Genomic DNA, 17,966 nt, shown 5'->3' with positions numbered 1-17,966 from the left:
CTTTCCTCATAACTGCTCTCTTCGTAACTGCTCTCCTCGTACGATCTCTTGCTACAGATGGGCTTCCACGTAAATAGGGACTCTCTTAAGTTACGGCCCTTTGGCAATACACCTATTCCTCCTCCGATTTGACACTGTCTTCCTTGACGCTATCATCCATAATGCTGTCGTCCTCAACGTCGTCATCCTCTGTCCTGCTTAGAATCTCAGCAACGGCGTGCACCTCGGCTGCCATCCCTCATCGCCTCAATGCCCTCGACCGTTTTCTCATAGCTTGAGAGGTACTTGTAAACAGGTTCTGATGACATCCGCCTGAAACCCTTGCTGGACCGCAAGCGATTGGACAAAGGCGTCGAAGCCAACCTGGGACAAAGTGTGCGATGTCGCCCTCATGTACGTCACTATGAGTGGTGGAAGCACCTGAAGCTGTTGTAGTAGAATGGCTGCTGGGCTGTTGTCCTCTCGTGCTGTCTTTGAAGAATGTGAGCTGGAGCATTGTGGCTGTAGAGAGGTGTGTGTCAGTGTGTAGTTCATACGATGTGACGAATGCAAACCGGCACTGCTGTTTGATGCTGTGGAAAAAGGCGAAGATGCAGCCAGAAACCCCTTTAAGTGTTTGAACTTCTATATGTACTGACTCCTATAATTCACATCTAGAGTGTGACACCCTGCTCGTACAACACCTCCTTCTCATCCGCTCGAATCGTATTTATCCTATTCATACTCTATACTCTATTGTACTTTAAACAGATGGCATGGGGCACAACAAAGAAAATTGCGGCAGGTCGTAAATAAACCAGGACGGAAGGCAGCTACTGCCTCTGGCCTCAGCTCTTCAGGAACAGCGCAAAGAAGCACGACAAACACTGCTGAAGGCAAAAGGGACTCAATCGCAGTACACCAGGCCATCTTGAACGGGGCCGACGGTTTCTCGATGGACGTTGTTGAGCAGAAGAGAACTGCCCAAGCAGAGGGCACTCACTCTCAGGCTGATGGCGAGTCCGATATCGATGCATACAGTCGCGCGTTCGACATCATCCCTAACAGATACTCGGCATCGGCACTCGAGCTGTTCCTTGTCCAGAAGGGATTGATGGAGGGACGGAGTTTGAGCACAACATGGGGCATCTTCTCCGCATTCAAGGATATGTGGAAGAATGCATACATCTCGTCTATTTCTGTGCATGCGTTCAAGGCCTCAGGACTCCACGTGGAATACTACAGCAAGGGCGAGACTTACCGTGGTTTCCTATCACTGTGACAAGGGCACTGGGGTGGTCACAGGAAACCCAGCCTTGTCCACGGCTGCACAGGATATGATGGAAGTCCTCAAGAACAACGAGGGTGCCGAAGGTGGAAGCAGAAATCACGCATCGGCCATGACCATCGAGGACATGCAGAAACTCATGGCCTGGTCCTATAGCCAGTGTCCAGATGGAATTGTCAGCCACATTCGCCAGTCCGTTGAAGGCAGGTCAACCCTTGACGTGGCTGACGTGATTCTGGCCCAGCTGGCACCTCATGGTGCGCGCATTCTCGACAAGCAGGAATCACGATCTGGACACTGGTACGCTAGGTTTTGAATTCGGGCCGCTTTGCCCTCATCGCCTCAGGGACTCAGACTGACTGGACTGATGCATGCACTCATTTACCACAGGAATTTTGAACTGACGAAAATCAAGCGGAAAGACATTGTTTGGCAACTGCCAGGGACGCCCTGCCCTATGGCATTCCCTTCGAACCTCGTGAGCCTTGTCAACCTGTAAATGCTGGCAGCAGGAAGGGGGAAATTGACAGCGCACTCGAAGGTATCTATTTTTTGATTGGGTTGCTGGATGAGGGCGCTGACTCTGTGACTACCAGGTCATGAGTACTGAGGTCTATGCTCAGCCTGAAGACCCCCGAAATCTGTATGTTCACACACCTGCGAGCTTGGGTGAGTTTCCTGGAGGAGGTACTTCTCCAACGGCCCTTGCAACCTGAAGAGTACATCTTTCCGCGTGTCGGTGCAAATGGTGTCGTCTACCCTTCCGACGAGCTGTCCTACGACGCTGTCATGAAGACACTGACCTGGATTTGTGCCAAGGCTGGGCTGACAGTCAGGTACACTAGCCATTGCTTCCGCCGAGGTGGTGCGAGGTATCGGTTTATGTTCGCACCCCTCGGAGAGCGCTGGTCACTATCTACGATACGTTGGTGGGGTGCGTGGGCTGAAGGCGAAAGCGTGAGTTGGCCTGCTAATCTGTAATGTGAACTGATTCCCAACTTGGACAGGTCGATACGCTGATACAGTACCTTCTGGACGAGCTCACCCGATACAAGAAAAATCACCGGGACGCGCTGTGCCCAATTCCTCGGGAAGGCAACAAAAGCTTCAACGGCGACCACATTTTGACAGCACCCATCACCGCAGCGGAAACACGCGAACTCAAGATGTCATTTGATCGCGAACTGAACCGCCTGTCTGGTAAAGTCGAGGAAGTCCTAGACAAACTAACTCTTTCTCCGGCCTCATCCCCTTATCCCTCACTCTTGCCGTCACCTTCACAACCTCCAATCTCGGTCCAACCAACCATGTGCCATCAGGCCACCCATCCACCCTCTTTGCTGAGCAGCACAGAAACTTCTTCGATACCCAGCCCGGTTCCTGTAGCCTCAACTTCTTCTCCCTTTCCTCGCATCATACCCGTGCTGCAGGTGCCTCCCTCTGACCACCGTCAGCATAGCCGCGGTGCAGCAAAAAAGACGGCTCCCATCCCCGGCGTCGGAATCCCTGACCTCCCACGTGGACAAGAGGCATGGCTAGCTGCTGTAAAGCAGTGGGAGGATCCTGCAGCATCCATTGGCGGCAAGGCACTGAAAGATTGGCCGGAGGAGTGGTACACTGGCCCTATGCGTACAATCACTGGCGTGAAGCGGAACATCCGCAAGGTGATTGCTATCGAGTTCTACCGGTGAGTGGCCTTCACGCCATTTCGGCAGGTTCAGAAGCGGCACCCGACTGTTTGCAACTCAAACACTTCCTCTAAACAGGCTGCAGCGGGACCATCAAGTTTTTCTGGAAGCATACCCTGAGGCCACCCGTGGTGTCAATCCACTTTTCAACTGCCATCCAGCGCCAGCGTGAGGGACGCGGAGAAATCACCATGGTCGAGCAAGCAAGAACGGCCGCCCAGAAGTCCAAGCATCCTCCTCCCGCTGAAGGCTATTACCCCCACATCCACGATTCACGAACCACACACATTCACATACACTCTCATTTCCCCCCCTCGTTTCGATGTTTTTCGCATTGTATTTTCACGCACCTGTCACTCCCTGCAGTGCTCAGGTTTGTCCCCGCAACTCAACAATTGTATCCCTAGATCGTTTTCAGTCACACCTGCGGCTGTTGTAGTCTGACTGTCTTTGCCCTTTGTATCCGTCGATTTGCTTTGTTATAACGTTGTTTTAAATAGTCGGATTCATGTATATTATTTTATCGTTCGTCCAATCCGTTCGAGCCGAGCGCTCGGAGGGTCGAGAGCGTTTGAAAACGAGAACAACCACTGGCAACGACGAGAAACGACGCGCGTCGCAATGAAGGAAGTTCAAGGAGGATGGAGAATCCAGCGGAGCCCGAAGGTCACGTGGACGCATCACGTGACCGTAAAACCGCGTAAAATCCTCGACATATGTTCTTTTGCACCTGCTAGAACATTCTGCTCCAGTTTTTGGAATATTCTTCTCACATTCTGAAGTCATTACATCACCTTTTTACTTACATAATATTCCCACACAAAATGTATATAAGGAGAGCCCATTCTCCCCCCAAAAAAATAGATCTCCCACTTGTTGCATTCAAGACCTCCCTCTTGAGCAAATTGAACTCTCACCTAAGAAGCTTCAGTCTGAACAAATTGCTGCTTACAAAGCCCATTTCCTTTGTAAGAACTGTCCAGGCAAGTGCAGGGAAAGTGTTTCCCTTGAGATTACGTAAGTTTCTCGCGATAGAAACCCAGTTTTGTGAGACCAGTGTTCTCACCACGTAGTGTTTACTGACCAACACGAGCTTTGGTCAACGTTGTTATTTGTGAGACCAGCGTTCTCACCAGGTATTTGTATACTGACCAACACAAGCTTTGGTTATTGTTGTTATTTGTGAGACCAGCGTTCTCACCAGGTATTTGTATATTGACCAACACGAGCTTTGGTCCACGTAGTCACATTTGAGACCAGCTTCTCAACAGTTAACCGTATATTCAGGAAACCAGTTCAAGTGTCTAGACGGTATATCCTAGACAATCCCATAGTTTCAATCAGAGATAATAAAGCTCCGGCTAAGTTAATCTGACTGATTGGTTTAGCGAGCCTCCCAAGAACTCACACATTATCTACCATGAAAGAAGAAAAGTCGTAGACCGTGTTAATCGAGGACTGGCAAGAAGTCTTATCCAGTGTAATTGTGGTGTCATTACATTCTTACACGTATTTATATAAGACCCTCGGTTATTAAGACACCGGTCTAGGTACTCGCTCCCCCGAGCGCGAAGGTGGCCCACCTCGGACCACTGGGAGGCCGCCTGATGACCACTCGCGGGTTTTTGGAAGTGGAATCGCCTGCTGCGAGCAGGAACAGTTCCCAACCAGGAACGGACAAAACACTCGTCCCCCCACGCAACACACCTACAACCCCACACAACGAGCCACAAGCCCCCCAAGAAACAACAACAATTAAGGAAACACCCCAACCACAAGCGCAGCTCCCTGACCCAGGTCAGCACCACAAAACCCCCCCAGGGAGGAAAACACAAACCGCAACCTAACACAACAGACACCCGCGAATCAACAAACAACATACACGAACAAGAACAATGTACCCGCGCGAACATCACCTTAGCATCCCTAAATGTAAAAGGGAGAGCCTCCCCAACACTAGGAACTAGCACAACCTCAAAATGGCCTATAATAAACAAAACCGTAAGAGACAATAAGATAGGGATACTGTGCATACAAGAAACCCACCTGTCTGATGAACATGAAAAACAAATAGAATCACTATTCTCGAGACGCTTACTCGTGCTCAACTCCCAAGAACCCAACCGCCCAGGCAGCTCAGCAGGGGTGGCCTTTGTCATCAACAAAGAGAAAGTAAACATCAACGACACAAAAATGACTGTTATAATCCCTGGAAGAGCCATCGCCCTAACAATCAACTGGCATAATGAAAAAATAATAAGAATACTTAATATACGCCCCAAACAACCACTCTGAACATCCACACTTCTGGAACACGATTAAGACAGCTTTGGCCAAGCCAAGGACTAGGACCAATAGATTTTATGATGGGGGACTTCAACGTTACCGAAGACCCACTGGACCAAGCCCCGGCAAGATTTGACACAGAATGCGCCGTAGAGGCACTAAGAGAATTCAGAACTGAGCATGAACATACAGGATACCTGGAGACACACTCACCCGACTACAAGGCTCTTCACATTCACAAGCAACAACAACTCCATGTCCCGCCTAGACAGAATATACACATCACCCTCTCACTCAGACAGTGTCTCAGATTGGAAAACATACCTTTGCCCAATACCAACAGATCACAATATCACTCTAGTAAGATTCGCCCCACCAGGCCTACCACACATAGGCAAAGGGAGATGGACGTGGCCATTAAGCATACTATCGGACAAAACATTAATAAAAAAATTTGAAAAATTAGGCATTAAGCTACAAGACGACATAGAAAGAACAACCATACCCAGGAAAACCGCTCAGAAACCGAGAACCCTCTCTACCTATGGGAAGAATTCAAAATCAATATGAACAATCTAGTAAAACAAACAACGAAAGCCCACCTAGCGAAAATCAACAACAAAATCAAACAACTACAGAAAGACATCCAAAAGACCTCAAATGCACCAGATATTGACTCTTCAATAGACCGACGACCAAAACAAAATAATTCTAGAAAACGAAATTGAACACCTTGAGAGGAAGAAGCACAAAAGCACGCACCTGAAAGCACAAGCCCAATGGTCTTTAAAAGGCGAAACGATAAGTAAATACTGGACAAAGGTAAACAACCCAAAAAAACCAAGAGACATCATTCACCGATTATGAAACCCACAAACAAACAAACTCACTCATAAATCTAAAGAAATGGCGGAAATAGCAAGAACCTACCATGAGAACCTACAAAACGTACACACCCACTCGGAAGAGATCAACAGAAGAAACAATGCTAAAAGAGAGTCCCTCAACGAAATCCCAGAAGGACAAAAACTAAACGCACCATCCGGTCCCTTAAGCGAACCTATCCTAGAATCCAATGTAAGAGAAGCTTTATACTCGTCAAAAGCAGGCAGCGCAACCGGAATAGACGGAATACCATACGAAGCATGGAAAATATTATATGAAACGAACAAAAGAAAACAAGAAACTGATGAACCAGGCTTCGACATCATAAAAACCCTGACCATAGTACTAAACGATATACAAACCCATGGGACATCGAAGGAATCAAACTTCGCACTAGGATGGATGTGCCCATTATATAAGAAAAAAGACAAATCTGAAATAGAAAATTACCGCCCAATCACGCTATTAAACACGGACTACAAACTACTCACCAAGACACTAGCAATGCAACTCGCAAAGGAAATAAGAAACATGATCCACCCCGACCAAAGTGGATTTATACCACAAAGATCAATCTTCAATCCAATCCGGCTTTCACAAATGATGACGGCGTACGCAGACGTCATGGAGGAGGACAGCGTGATCATCGCACTAGACCAGGAGAAAGCCTACGACAAAATAAACCATGACTACTTGATTGATACACTAACAAAATTCAACTTACCGGCAAGATTCATCAACACTATCCGAACACTATATGAAAATGCACACACGAAAGTAGCTATAAACGGATTCATGAGTAACCCATTCAAAGTAACAAGAGGTGTCAGACAAGGGGACCCCTTGTCCTGCCTACTCTTCGATCTAGCAATAGAACCGTTAGCATGTACCCTGCAAAATTCAACAAAACTACAAGAATATAACATACCTGGCCTCACTAACAGAATAATAGTCAATTTATATGCGGACGACACCACAGTATACCTGAGAAAAGGAGACAAATACAAGGACCTCCAGGACATCCTCAAAAACTGGTGTTTAGCATCAGGCGCAAAGTTCAACCTGGAAAAAAACAGAAATACTACCGATCGGATCCAAACAACATAGAACGGCGACAATAGCAACCAGAAAGATAAACGAGGAAGACAATCCTTGGGACACCGCCGTGAGAATAGCACAAGACGGAACACCTGTAAGGTCATTAGGAGCATGGATAGGAAACGAATTGGAAGACACAACTCCATGGGAACCAATTCTGGACAAAATAGAAGCTACCCTCCAACAATGGAACAAAGGACACCCAACACTAGACTGGAAAACACCTGATCATCCAAATGTTTGTGGGAGGAATGACGCAATTCCTAACAAAAGCCCAAGGCATGCCAAAGCAAATCGAATCAGCAATCACAAAAATCATAAGAAACTTCATATGGGATAACACAAAATCCACACCAATTAGCTTAAAACGCCTCCAAAGACCGAAAGCCAAAGGGGGCCTAGAGATATTAGACATCGTGGCTAGAAATAAAGCAATTAGCTTAACATGGTTAAAAACTTATGTCAATATCTCACCCAACCGCCCCGCGTGGGCATATGTCTCCGATGCACTAATCAACACACTAAGGCCTGAGGGGATAAAGAACATGAACGACATAAATGCAATCCTCATGTCATGGAATCCTCCAACACGAGGACCACGCGCAAATCGGCTACCAAAAGAGATAACTATCATGTTAAAAACAGCTAAGACGTACAACATGAGCTTCGCACCAGTAAAGTTATCGCAACCACTGAAAAAACAACTCCCAGCATGGCTGCATCTTGGAGCGCCACCAAAGACATACAAAAAGCTGAGAGATTCATGCCTACAATGCATCCACAGAATAAGATCAGTAAAAGACCTCATAAAACTAAACGGAAGAACACTAAATGAGAGACGACACCAAACAAAAGGCAAATGTATCTGCACCCTATGCATAGATGATCGGTTAGCAGGGTGCAAAAACCCACAAAAATGCATGATAGCAGCGTCATCAATACTGACAAAACTCACCCCGATATTCAGCCCACTAAACACCCCACCAAACGACAACCTCATGCTAACCCATCACTGACTAGAAAAAAACTCAAGGGCCCTGACCCAACACAGAGGAGACATAGTCTTCGACCCATCGGTCACCGAAAAAACTGACCTAGCAGAATGCTTCAGAATCTTTAGCGAAAAAATGAAACCCCACAAACACCAGCCCACCGCCTCCAAAGACCAGGGAGAGGGAGGGGCATACAAACACCACCAACCAAAATATATACTGACGGCTCCTGCATAAATAACGGAAAGGAAGACGCAAGATGCGGAAGTGGAGTCTGGCTTGGAGTAAATCACCCAAATAACAGATCAGTACGAATCCCCTGGAAAGACACAATCCAACCAAGCAGGAGAAATCACAGCCATACTAATAGGAATACAAGACATTAACCCGCTAACCCCAGTAACAATCATAACAGACTCACAATACGCTATAGAAGGGCTGACAAGCCACCTTAAAGATTGGGAAGATCGAGGATGGATAGACGTAACGAATAGCGAACTCTTTAAAGCAACAGCATACCACCTGAGAAAAAGGTCAGCAACGACGACCTTCAGATGGATAAAAGGACACAACGGTAACAAAGGAAACGAAAGAAGCAGATAAACTTGCCGGATCAGGAGCCAAGAAAGACACCCCAGACCAACTAGACACATCTATACCACCAAATTTTGACATTAAAGGAGTGAGACTCACCAAGTTAACACAAGCATCAGCATATAAACAAATAATGTCAGTCCGCAAACACCGAATACAAATGCTCAACACTTGGCCTTCTCGACCGAACCAGACATGCCATAAAAAACATATCAAATAACCTAGAAACGGACAGCACCATATGGATGAGCAGAAAGAACAAAGACCTATCGAGAAAATTTCAGGTCTTTACATACTGAGCTCTACACGACTCACTAAAAATTGGAGAATTCTGGACAAACATCCCAAACCTTGAACATAGGAGCCGCTGCCCAACCTGCAGGGAAGACATAGAATCATTAGAACACATACTCACTGACTGCAACCAATCCCCTCTGACAGTAATATGGCACCTAGCCAGTCAAATATGGCCCCAAAATGACACCCCATGGCCGAACATATCACTAGGAACAATCCTAGGTTGCGGAACGATAAACATACAACAAGCACCAAACGATGACGATGACGAAGAAAGGAGAAGAACAGGAACGACAAAAGGACTATCAAGACTACTAAGAATTCTCATCTCCGAATCAGCTTACCTAATATGGGTCCTGAGATGCGAACGTGTCATACAAGGTGTGACCCAAAACGACGAACAGATAACGAGAAGATGGTTTAAAACAATCGACAACAGACTACAACTAGACAGAATGCTAGCCAGCAAGACAAAAAGAAACATAAAATTCACGAACCTCATCAAATCAACATGGATAAAAGTAATATCGCGAGAAAACCACCCCCCCCACAACTGGGCGACATCACTCGAGGTTTTAGTGGGTATTAAGCTTCTCCGGCCCCCGCAGACCGAGGCAACCTAGGAAGTTCACAGAGTCCCACACACCCCTACCAAGGTAGGGAGTGCGTAAGAGCATTTTCCCCTCAGACCGGTACCTAGTTTAGGCACCGCTATAAGCGTTTATGTAGAACTAGACAGTGTCAGTGGCTACATAATAGACTCGCTTGTCCAAAAAAAATAAATTATCGTAGCGGTGCGTGCGCACCATGTCCCCGACTCCGCGAATGTGATCCAAAATTTTATCTTTTCTTCCGTCTTAAGTCCCGCGTCTGCGTCATTTCCCACCGTTCCTTCTATAAGCTGGTAGCGCCAGCACAAGTGGCCAAACCCGCTATCTTTTTCGGCACCTGGCGTGCAGAATGCCAAACGCTTGAGAACGTGATTCTCATTCTAGAATGTTGACGGACAAAGGACAGTTGGACATAAAAGGAAGGAAGTTCACACTGTGTAAAGTCGAGCAACAGGTGCCTGAATTTTCGTATCCTACAAAACCCTTCCTACTTCGTAGAGTCGGGGAAGGACCGTCGACCTTTATCAATAGTACACAGCACAGTGAAACTCCACCACCAAAAATTGAAACAACACCCTAAAATCCATAAATATTGACCATTTTCAAGTTGCTGCCTTTCCTGCCTAAAAATTCATCGTGCAAATAGACCAAATTTGAGTCCTCTAACAATATTGTAGTTGCTGGTTTAGTGCTTCCGGTACTAACTATAGTTAAGATATGATCAATTAACTGTCAACAACATCATAGTGTACACGCAGTTTGAAAAGATTTTGGACGGTGATTAATAACTGCTTGTACCTTGAAGTGATGCAATTCCAGGGAACCAAAAAAATTCGGACGAGTTAAACAGAGCAGTAAGAAATTCGAAAGAGAAAGGCATTGAGAGCGTTCTAACAACTGGGCGCAGTAATCTCGTATCACATACATAAGTATTTTCTACAGAAAATTACATATTTTGTGAAGGCACAAGTACTTGTGTCCGAATTTTAGAACGATAGTGCATCACCAGCTCGCCAGCCTGACGCCAGAAATAATGCCGCACAGCAGCCAGAGTCATATCCAGCGGCAGAACAGAGTCATTGCAGAGAATTTCGTACAGGTCTTCACCCCGAACACGATCATGCGGGTTGTGATTATCGTCATGCGGTGGATGATGTGGCAATGTAGGACTGCTGGATATCCTGTCCAATTTTTCTTGAACCTGTATGCGATATCAACTATTGCATCGCCCACACAGGGGATTAACTTACATGATGGGTTAGCTTGCGTACTCTGAGGAACTTGCTCGATGTTAATTTGGACTGTGACCTTTTGAAGAACACGTTTAGAATACACGGCGCGTGATGAATGAAATTCACTAACGTGTTGAGCAACTCGGGGAGTGGCTCATGTCCCTGTTCTGTGCCTGGCCAGGGTAACAATACAAAAGATACCTTACAGGAGGTGGGGTGTTAATTTTGTTAAATAGCAGGTATTCAGCAAGCCACAAAGGTATCGTCGACTCCAACTTGTACACGTCGGCCCATGTAGTTGACACGCTGCCCCTATAAACCGTTCTCCACCCGGGATATACTTCGTCAGATATTAAAATTGTCATTGCCGAAGGCAACATCAGAGTGGGAGCATCGCTGGATGTGGGAGGTGAAATAGGGTTTGCGAGGAGTGCCTGTACAGGCGATTTTTCAACGGTTTCTGTAGGTGCCTGGACAAAGCAATAGTCAGACAAACACAAATCTTCATGTTCACCAAATTTACCTCTAGAGCGGTTGGCACATCGGCCAGATTGCCAGAAGGGCTAGATATAGGTGAACCCGGCAATATGTCGCTGGTCGTTTTTCTCACAGTGCCTTTACCAAGGCTCTTCAGACGCCCCATGAACCCGCTGCCGCCAGGAGTATTTGGTGTCGGTGTTGCGACACTCGGAGGACCACTCCATGCAGAAAAATCACCGGCGTCTGACAGCGCGGTGCTTCCCGTAGACGGACGCCGTGTATGGGGATGGGGGGGTGAAATAATCCAGGTCCTGAGACGCGCTGTGGGGCGAAGCCACTGGATCAAGGCCTTGCGTGCGTATTGGTCGAGGACCAGGGGTGGTATCGTTCGGGGGCAATTGAGGGACAATGGATAACGGTGGAGGAGATTTTAGCGGAACGAGCGGTATCATCGGAGTAAGAAGAGGGCTGGGTCGGGTTAAAGTGGGAAGTGAAGGAAGGACAGCGGGCAAACAAGTGGTTGACATGACGACCGCACTACTAACAAGAACTCGCGGCGGCCTTGTCGAAGACTCGAAGGAATGCCGCAGTGTGGAACTAGAAGAGTTCCCGTTCAGTTCCAGTGATGGTGGGGCCGCAGTGCGCTGCATAGCTGAGTGACCGGTCTCGGAACCATGGGTGTCGCGTTTACGACGAATGCGTTGCTCCTCGCGAATAAAGCCGAGGAACAAATTTCGTAGGACCCACCTGCCAATGTTAACTGAAGTGCGTGTTGGGATCAGATGTCACTTGACACGAAGAAGGATATCCTTACACCGGAGTTCATCGCTAAAATGCCTGTCATAATCGAAGCCAGCTTCGTCTGCATATATCTCGGAATCGAAACAGCGCTCGTTGATATGCACAGTGAGGACACCGGTTTTCGTGTCCACAGACGACCAAGGCGAACTAACAGCATCACCCTCAATGCGCTCTCGGACTGCCTCAAGCGCCTCACGAGGACTCCGTTCTTTGTCACCCCCTGTCACACTCCCGTTGTCACGACGAGGCCCACTGCTGGAAGTACTGCAGGATCTACTCGCAGCACGAACCTCTTCACGGGCAAACCAACCTCTGCAAACTCCTCGCACGACATCCCACACGGCGACCTCGCCGGTCGTATCTACCGTTAACGCATGCATTCGATCGTTCAGCAAGATAGCTCGCACGAGGCCAGGAGAGCCTGCTATCATCGCATCTGGGTTTGCGTTTAAAGGCTCAGCATCAGCAGCGAATTCCCGAGCTTCATATGCTGTTCGATGGTCCTGCACTGCATCAACATCGGTGGGCGCCATCGAGACCTCACTCTTCATGCTCCGGAGAGTGTTGGGGGGCATGAGGGTCGAAGAATGGTGAAAGGCAGTATGGAGTGGCGGACGTCCTCCCGGAACGGAGGCGATGGATGCTGCAGAGTATAGTGTTGCAACCTCGGGATCGCGTCCACGTAGAGCGAATGAAGAAGGGGAGAAAGGACCATCGGGAGAGGTGAGTCGTACAAAAGATGTGAGCGGAACACCGGGGTAGGCTGCTGTCGCGTCATCCCTACGAACTAGTCGATAGCTCAGTATTGAAAATTTAACATAAAATTGAAAGTGCACCTTGATGTATTGACGGTGGTGCAGACCATTGCATAGATTCACGTCCAAGGGAAACTTGTCTCCTCGAGATCGTAGCAATGGAGCTATCAGCAATGATTTCTCTTTCTTCATCTAAGACTCGTTTCGGTACGGGTTTCGGCAGCCTCCAACGACTGATGCTCGATTTACCGGAGGCGGTCCAAAGAAGACCGTCATCCGCGGTCACGATTTTATTGATACCTTCCCCGACTTCGACAGAAGTTTCCCGCGCAACGGTAATGCAGGCACCGTCCGAAACGTCTCCACATCCCTCCACATCGACTTTGCATACCATACCCGACTTGTCGCCAGAGTAGAACACCTCAAGCGAGGGATGCGTCGAATGTAGAGACCAAACAGAATCTGTGTGGTATGCAAACGTATGTAGGCATCGCTGAGACGACAATGACCATAGCTTGATGGATGCTAGTAATATAAATATTCAGGAAAAATATTCGGAGGATTATGATGAGTTACACACCGTCTGCAGAACCTGTGAGGAGCTGGCCGAACTCATCAGAACAAATCATTGTTGAAGTATTCGTAACTTACATATCGCGCATCCTCTGAAATAAGAATGGCTCTGATATTGTCCGTGTGACCGACCAGCTTCCCTGTCCTCTTTCCCGAGCGCGGGTCCCACATCCTGACGACACGTTCCGGAGATCCACTTGCGATGGCGTGTCCGTACGGGTCGGAGGCTATTGCATATACAGAGGCTTTGGGCGCGGTAGCATCAGGTGGGTTAAGGGTAAGGAATGGTTCGGGCGTTATCGATGCTCGGGTAAGATCCCAGAGTTTAATGGTCCGGTCAAATGAGCCAGAAGCTATCCAATTCTGTTCACGACTAAATACATGTCAGCGTGAACCATTATATTCAAGGAATGCATACCAAAGAGCAAGACAGCGCGCATAATCGGCGTGAGTCCCTATTGCAGAGGGGTCACTGGGAGAACTGGCATGGGGATGCCAGGCCTTGATGGTTCCATCAGACGATGCAGAAACAACTGCTTATGGTCAGCCCGTTGACGCGCCACTGCATTCCCGTGTGCTTACCTGTCTGATTGTAATTACAGAGCAAGAGATCGTTTACCCAGTCTGTGTGGGTCTGCGCGCACTGACGGAAGCTAGAAGGCTACAAGAAATGCTTCCAGTTACACGCAACATAATAAACATTGTGTCTCACCGATCCCGACGTCAACGCATCGGTGTCCAACTGCCACTGAAGTTCGTACGGTAACTGGTCCGTTGTGCTGCCTCTTCGTTTTCGTCCCCCACCCTCCTTGACATCTCCTAGCACATCACCATCTCGTCGTTCGTCTTCCTCAGCCTCCTCAGCAAGTGTCTCATCTCCCATCCCCGTCAACATTTCCCACCTGTCTAACCGGTCTCTGCGGTGCCTGCTATCATATCTCCGCCTGAACGGAAGTCTCAAATCCCATGATATGATTAATCCATCCCTTCCCCCAGTATAGAGGATGCCTTCCGGTGTGTTCCGACCTTCAAGACGCGTGGTTGTGTCGAGCGCAAGGGACATGACGCCCAGTCGATGCCTTGGATGAGAATTCTCCGAAATGCTCTTGGAGTTGGCCAGTGGTGTCTGAGAGGGTATGAGGAGTGGGCGTATTGAACCATTGCGGAGGACTTCAAGTGGCGGTAGCCTAAGCCGTGGAACGTCGTCCGTGGGTGGAGGTATCACATATGATACCCTACGCTTGGGAGGTGCCATGTGAAGGAAAATACAAATTTACATACAGGTATACAAGTAGTATGGTATACAACTGTCTCTGAAGGACGCAATACGCCGACGAACTGTGGTTGAACGCTGTCGTCGACGATGAGGAGAGTGAGATGACGGGTATTGTTGAATGTGTTTGGTGCCTGATCAACTTGCGTGCCGTACCTCCCACACGGTGCTGCTGCGTGTATGCGATGTAATCTAATCTTATCCACATTGGTACCATCATGAACCACGTAAACTAAACTTGTACTTCACCCCATGACCATCCTCGACGAGAGTAATACCTAGCAGTCTTCTATTTTCAAAGACTGCTTTGCATGCCGAATAATAGCTCAGAGCAGACAACGATGATTCTGACCTGGATGAGTTCACTTCATCAGGGACGCTCAAAGTTCGGGGGCGCACACATCGCTCACGCCCCTCCGCGTGCGACCATGACACCTTCCCGTTACACGTAGCAACCCACGAAAACCGCGTTAAAATTCCAGATCCCATGAACCACTCGAATCTCGATACACTTCCGTGCACAGCCAGTGACACGCTCGCGGCCTACAGCCTGACCACTGATCTAGATTCGTCTCAGATACTCATCCGAAACGTGCTGCGCGCTACCAGTCCAAACGGATTTGTACCTAGGCAAACATATATCCACATGAGGAAGAAGCCCAAGAAGTCAGTGTGAAACAGCCACTGAAGATTGTCACGCATACTTTGCATTCATCAGAAGCCCAAAAGTCAAACTTACGAGAACGTATAATAGGTCATTAATAACACAGCAAAGCGGAGTTGGAGGTAGGAGGAAAGCCGGAGATGTTCCTGGACAAGAGCTCGCCGATACACATTGGCTTCGACCTGTATGGCGGTGAGCTTCATCAAGGAATGGCAATGGGCAAGCTACCATAAAGTACCTGTGACCACAGTTATCGAAACACTGAGAGGACTCTATGATAAAACATATGCAAATAGAGGGAGTCCTAGGGAGTCAAACACGTCGATTCACGCACCGATTCGGACATCGATTGTCGATTTTTGAGCGTCAGAACCGAATGGAATCGTGAATCGCTCCGAATCGTTGAAGCGGCTCTGGAGCCGCTTGCGGCTTCAGGTCGCATCAGAGGCAACAAGGACGACCCACTTGAATGGCTGAAGATTGAACGTATGCATCTCTAACTGCAGCATCAGATTTAGCGTAACCTTGGCGAGACTGACTCGAAAGGCACTATCCACGGTGTCTTCTCATGCGTAACAAACGCTGTCAGAGACCAGAGTGGGAAGTGAACGTTTGGTACGAACCAAGGCAATACTCAAACGAGTCAGTTTTCTCACGACATATAAGTTGACTAATACTAAGTATCTATATGAGGGTGGTTTGAAAGGGGTTCTCTTTCAAACTTCAACTTGAGGAGCGAGGGACTCAGCGAGCCAAAAATACTGTTCTATTCATTTGCAACTCGCTCTTGCTCTTAAACCCAACCCAGGTAAGTCCGATCTCCTCATTCTCCTGCTGGATACCCAAGTTATCTGAATCCAACTGAAGCCCTTCAGACGTGTTGAGTGCGAAAGCCATCAGCATTCGTTTGCGCCCAGCTCTTATTCATCTATTGTGCGTATCCTGCATTGTTTTCGTCAGCGTAAACTGTAATCGCAAAAGCACTCGTACATCTTGCGGGACGTATATCGTGTTATCACCCACGTCTCCCCAGACCATACTGATGAGAGAAAATATATGTTGTATGATCCGTACAAGATAGCTTTTCTCTCATCATACCCAAACGATAACACCGAGAAGATACGTATGAAGCCCACGACTTCTTGCTGCAGATGCTGTTCTGCGCGTTCGCACTGGGCTACGCTGTCAACCCCAGTACTATCCTGTAGGACGTACATCAATCAACTTCGTTACTACCTTTGTTATCGCCGCCCAAGCTCGCCCCGTCATTTTTGTGGAGGTAAAGCCCCCTAGTCACGCACACCATCCATCGAAAAGGAAGGAGGTAGATGAGTGAGGTTTCCAGAGTTGTGCAAGCAAATTTGAGTACCAAGACTCTGTGCATTGGGAAGAAATGTTTGTTTGTTTTGCTTTTGCGTGCTTCGCTCCTTGTTGTGTGCCTGTGCAACTTGAATAGGTACAATTTGTTTCGATATTGTTTTTGCATTTATAACTACAAGTCTTTAGATAGTACCCACGGTAAACCCCACAAGGGTGCGGGTACAGTGCCTAGAGACCGCCAGAAATTTTTCACGCGTGCGTGGAAATCACCGGAAGTCTGGTCTATCCGATGCCAGGAGAAATTGTTTGCGGGGCTTGTGCAAATTAGTTGCAAGGGTATTTCATTGGTCCGACCTTGCCCATAAATTTACGTGGAATATTGCTGTGCAGAAGTAGCAGCAAGAGACGACGTAATCTCTCCAAGGAGGTTGCGGGAGATTGCCATAATCAAGTACATAAGTGCCAACCGCGATTTCTTGACGAGCCTATAGATTATTAGATATACGATTAGCCGTATGTAGCACGCGTGGGTTTGGACTGCACACCTGAGCATAGTGAACAGTGAGCAAGGAAGTGGAGTTGAAAGTACTGTTTCCGGTCTTCCTTGCGTCAGACAGTTTATCAGTAGCGTTCGTCTCGACTGGGAAAGATGAATGGTCAAAGATGCAATGTACAAAGAGGTGACTCACCGACAAGAGCCAACCAAACCTGTTCATTGATGACCGCCTGCATCATGTCCTCGTCGCTCGCAAATATGGTAGGGTCGACTCGACTCCAGCTAAAGTTCTGGCGTAGTATTGTTGATGCCTGACCATAGTGCATGTCAAATAGTGCTATTGTCACGATCGATGAACCAAGTGGTAATATTACTTGATAGCGCATCAGAATATGTTAGTGCAGCCCAGTACCTATGATAGTGTCACGACTCTACCAACCGATTTGTGTAACTCGGGTACTCACACTGACAGGCATATTCGCATCATAAGTGGGATCATACCAGCTGAGCACGATGTAATGCTAAAGTACTCTCTTCGGGCGCTAGCCAGACCTGGGGGAAAGATGCAGCATGAATTATATAGCATGAAATTCCCAAGTTACGAACTTACAAGAGGATAAATAAGACTGCGGATGCTCACTGTCAATACTATCA

General features: G+C 47.8%; 3 protein-coding genes across 3 annotated transcripts; 1 reads left to right on the top strand and 2 right to left on the bottom strand.

Annotated features, from left to right (window-relative positions):
* Window positions 1–934: 934 nt before the first annotated feature.
* DFJ58DRAFT_722522 (uncharacterized protein) lies at window positions 935–3,075 on the top strand (the record flags this gene model as incomplete). Its single annotated transcript, XM_041384894.1, has 5 exons — window positions 935–1,210; window positions 1,266–1,567; window positions 1,891–2,224; window positions 2,275–2,931; window positions 2,983–3,075. 5 exons carry the CDS (start codon window positions 935–937, stop codon window positions 3,073–3,075), a joined length of 1,662 nt encoding a protein of 553 aa, XP_041249312.1.
* A 7,451-nt stretch (window positions 3,076–10,526) lies between these two features.
* On the bottom strand, window positions 10,527–14,985 carry DFJ58DRAFT_741943 (WD40-repeat-containing domain protein). The gene is made up of 12 exons (XM_041387167.1): window positions 14,272–14,985; window positions 14,142–14,220; window positions 13,978–14,092; window positions 13,638–13,932; window positions 13,567–13,588; window positions 13,068–13,511; window positions 12,245–13,018; window positions 11,704–12,190; window positions 11,474–11,648; window positions 11,081–11,420; window positions 10,969–11,026; window positions 10,527–10,919 (listed from the first exon to the last, which is right to left on the bottom strand). The coding sequence occupies exons 1-11, from the start codon at window positions 14,812–14,814 to the stop codon at window positions 11,010–11,012; spliced, it is 3,291 nt and encodes a 1,096-aa protein (XP_041249311.1). The 5' UTR covers window positions 14,815–14,985; the 3' UTR covers window positions 10,527–10,919; window positions 10,969–11,009.
* A 1,894-nt stretch (window positions 14,986–16,879) lies between these two features.
* Window positions 16,880–17,954, bottom strand: DFJ58DRAFT_762342 (uncharacterized protein). The gene is made up of 5 exons (XM_041388542.1): window positions 17,923–17,954; window positions 17,752–17,864; window positions 17,506–17,685; window positions 17,362–17,456; window positions 16,880–17,301 (listed from the first exon to the last, which is right to left on the bottom strand). The coding sequence occupies exons 2-5, from the start codon at window positions 17,786–17,788 to the stop codon at window positions 17,158–17,160; spliced, it is 456 nt and encodes a 151-aa protein (XP_041249310.1). The 5' UTR covers window positions 17,789–17,864; window positions 17,923–17,954; the 3' UTR covers window positions 16,880–17,157.
* Window positions 17,955–17,966: the final 12 nt, after the last annotated feature.

The sequence above is a fragment of the Suillus subalutaceus genome, assembly GCF_016647625.1.
Source record: "Suillus subalutaceus strain FC151 chromosome Unknown DFJ58scaffold_8, whole genome shotgun sequence".
Taxonomy (NCBI): Eukaryota; Fungi; Basidiomycota; class Agaricomycetes; order Boletales; family Suillaceae; genus Suillus; species Suillus subalutaceus.
This window is presented reverse-complemented; position numbering and strand designations above follow the sequence as displayed.

Coding starts and splice junctions, on each gene's coding strand:
- DFJ58DRAFT_741943 (XM_041387167.1), bottom strand. CDS start 14,814: ATGGCACCTCCCAAGCGTAGGGTATCATATGTGATACCTCCACCCACG. Junction 13,589..13,637: donor TTTCAGAGGATGCGCGATAT/GTAAGTTACGAA, acceptor GAGTTCGGCCAG/CTCCTCACAGGTTCTGCAGA. Junction 12,191..12,244: donor TTTTAGCGATGAACTCCGGT/GTAAGGATATCC, acceptor CACGCACTTCAG/TTAACATTGGCAGGTGGGTC.
- DFJ58DRAFT_762342 (XM_041388542.1), bottom strand. CDS start 17,788: ATGCCTGTCAGTGTGAGTACCCGAGTTACACAAATCG. Junction 17,686..17,751: donor TACCCGAGTTACACAAATCG/GTTGGTAGAGTC, acceptor TGCGCTATCAAG/TAATATTACCACTTGGTTCA. Junction 17,457..17,505: donor GGTTTGGTTGGCTCTTGTCG/GTGAGTCACCTC, acceptor CATCTTTCCCAG/TCGAGACGAACGCTACTGAT.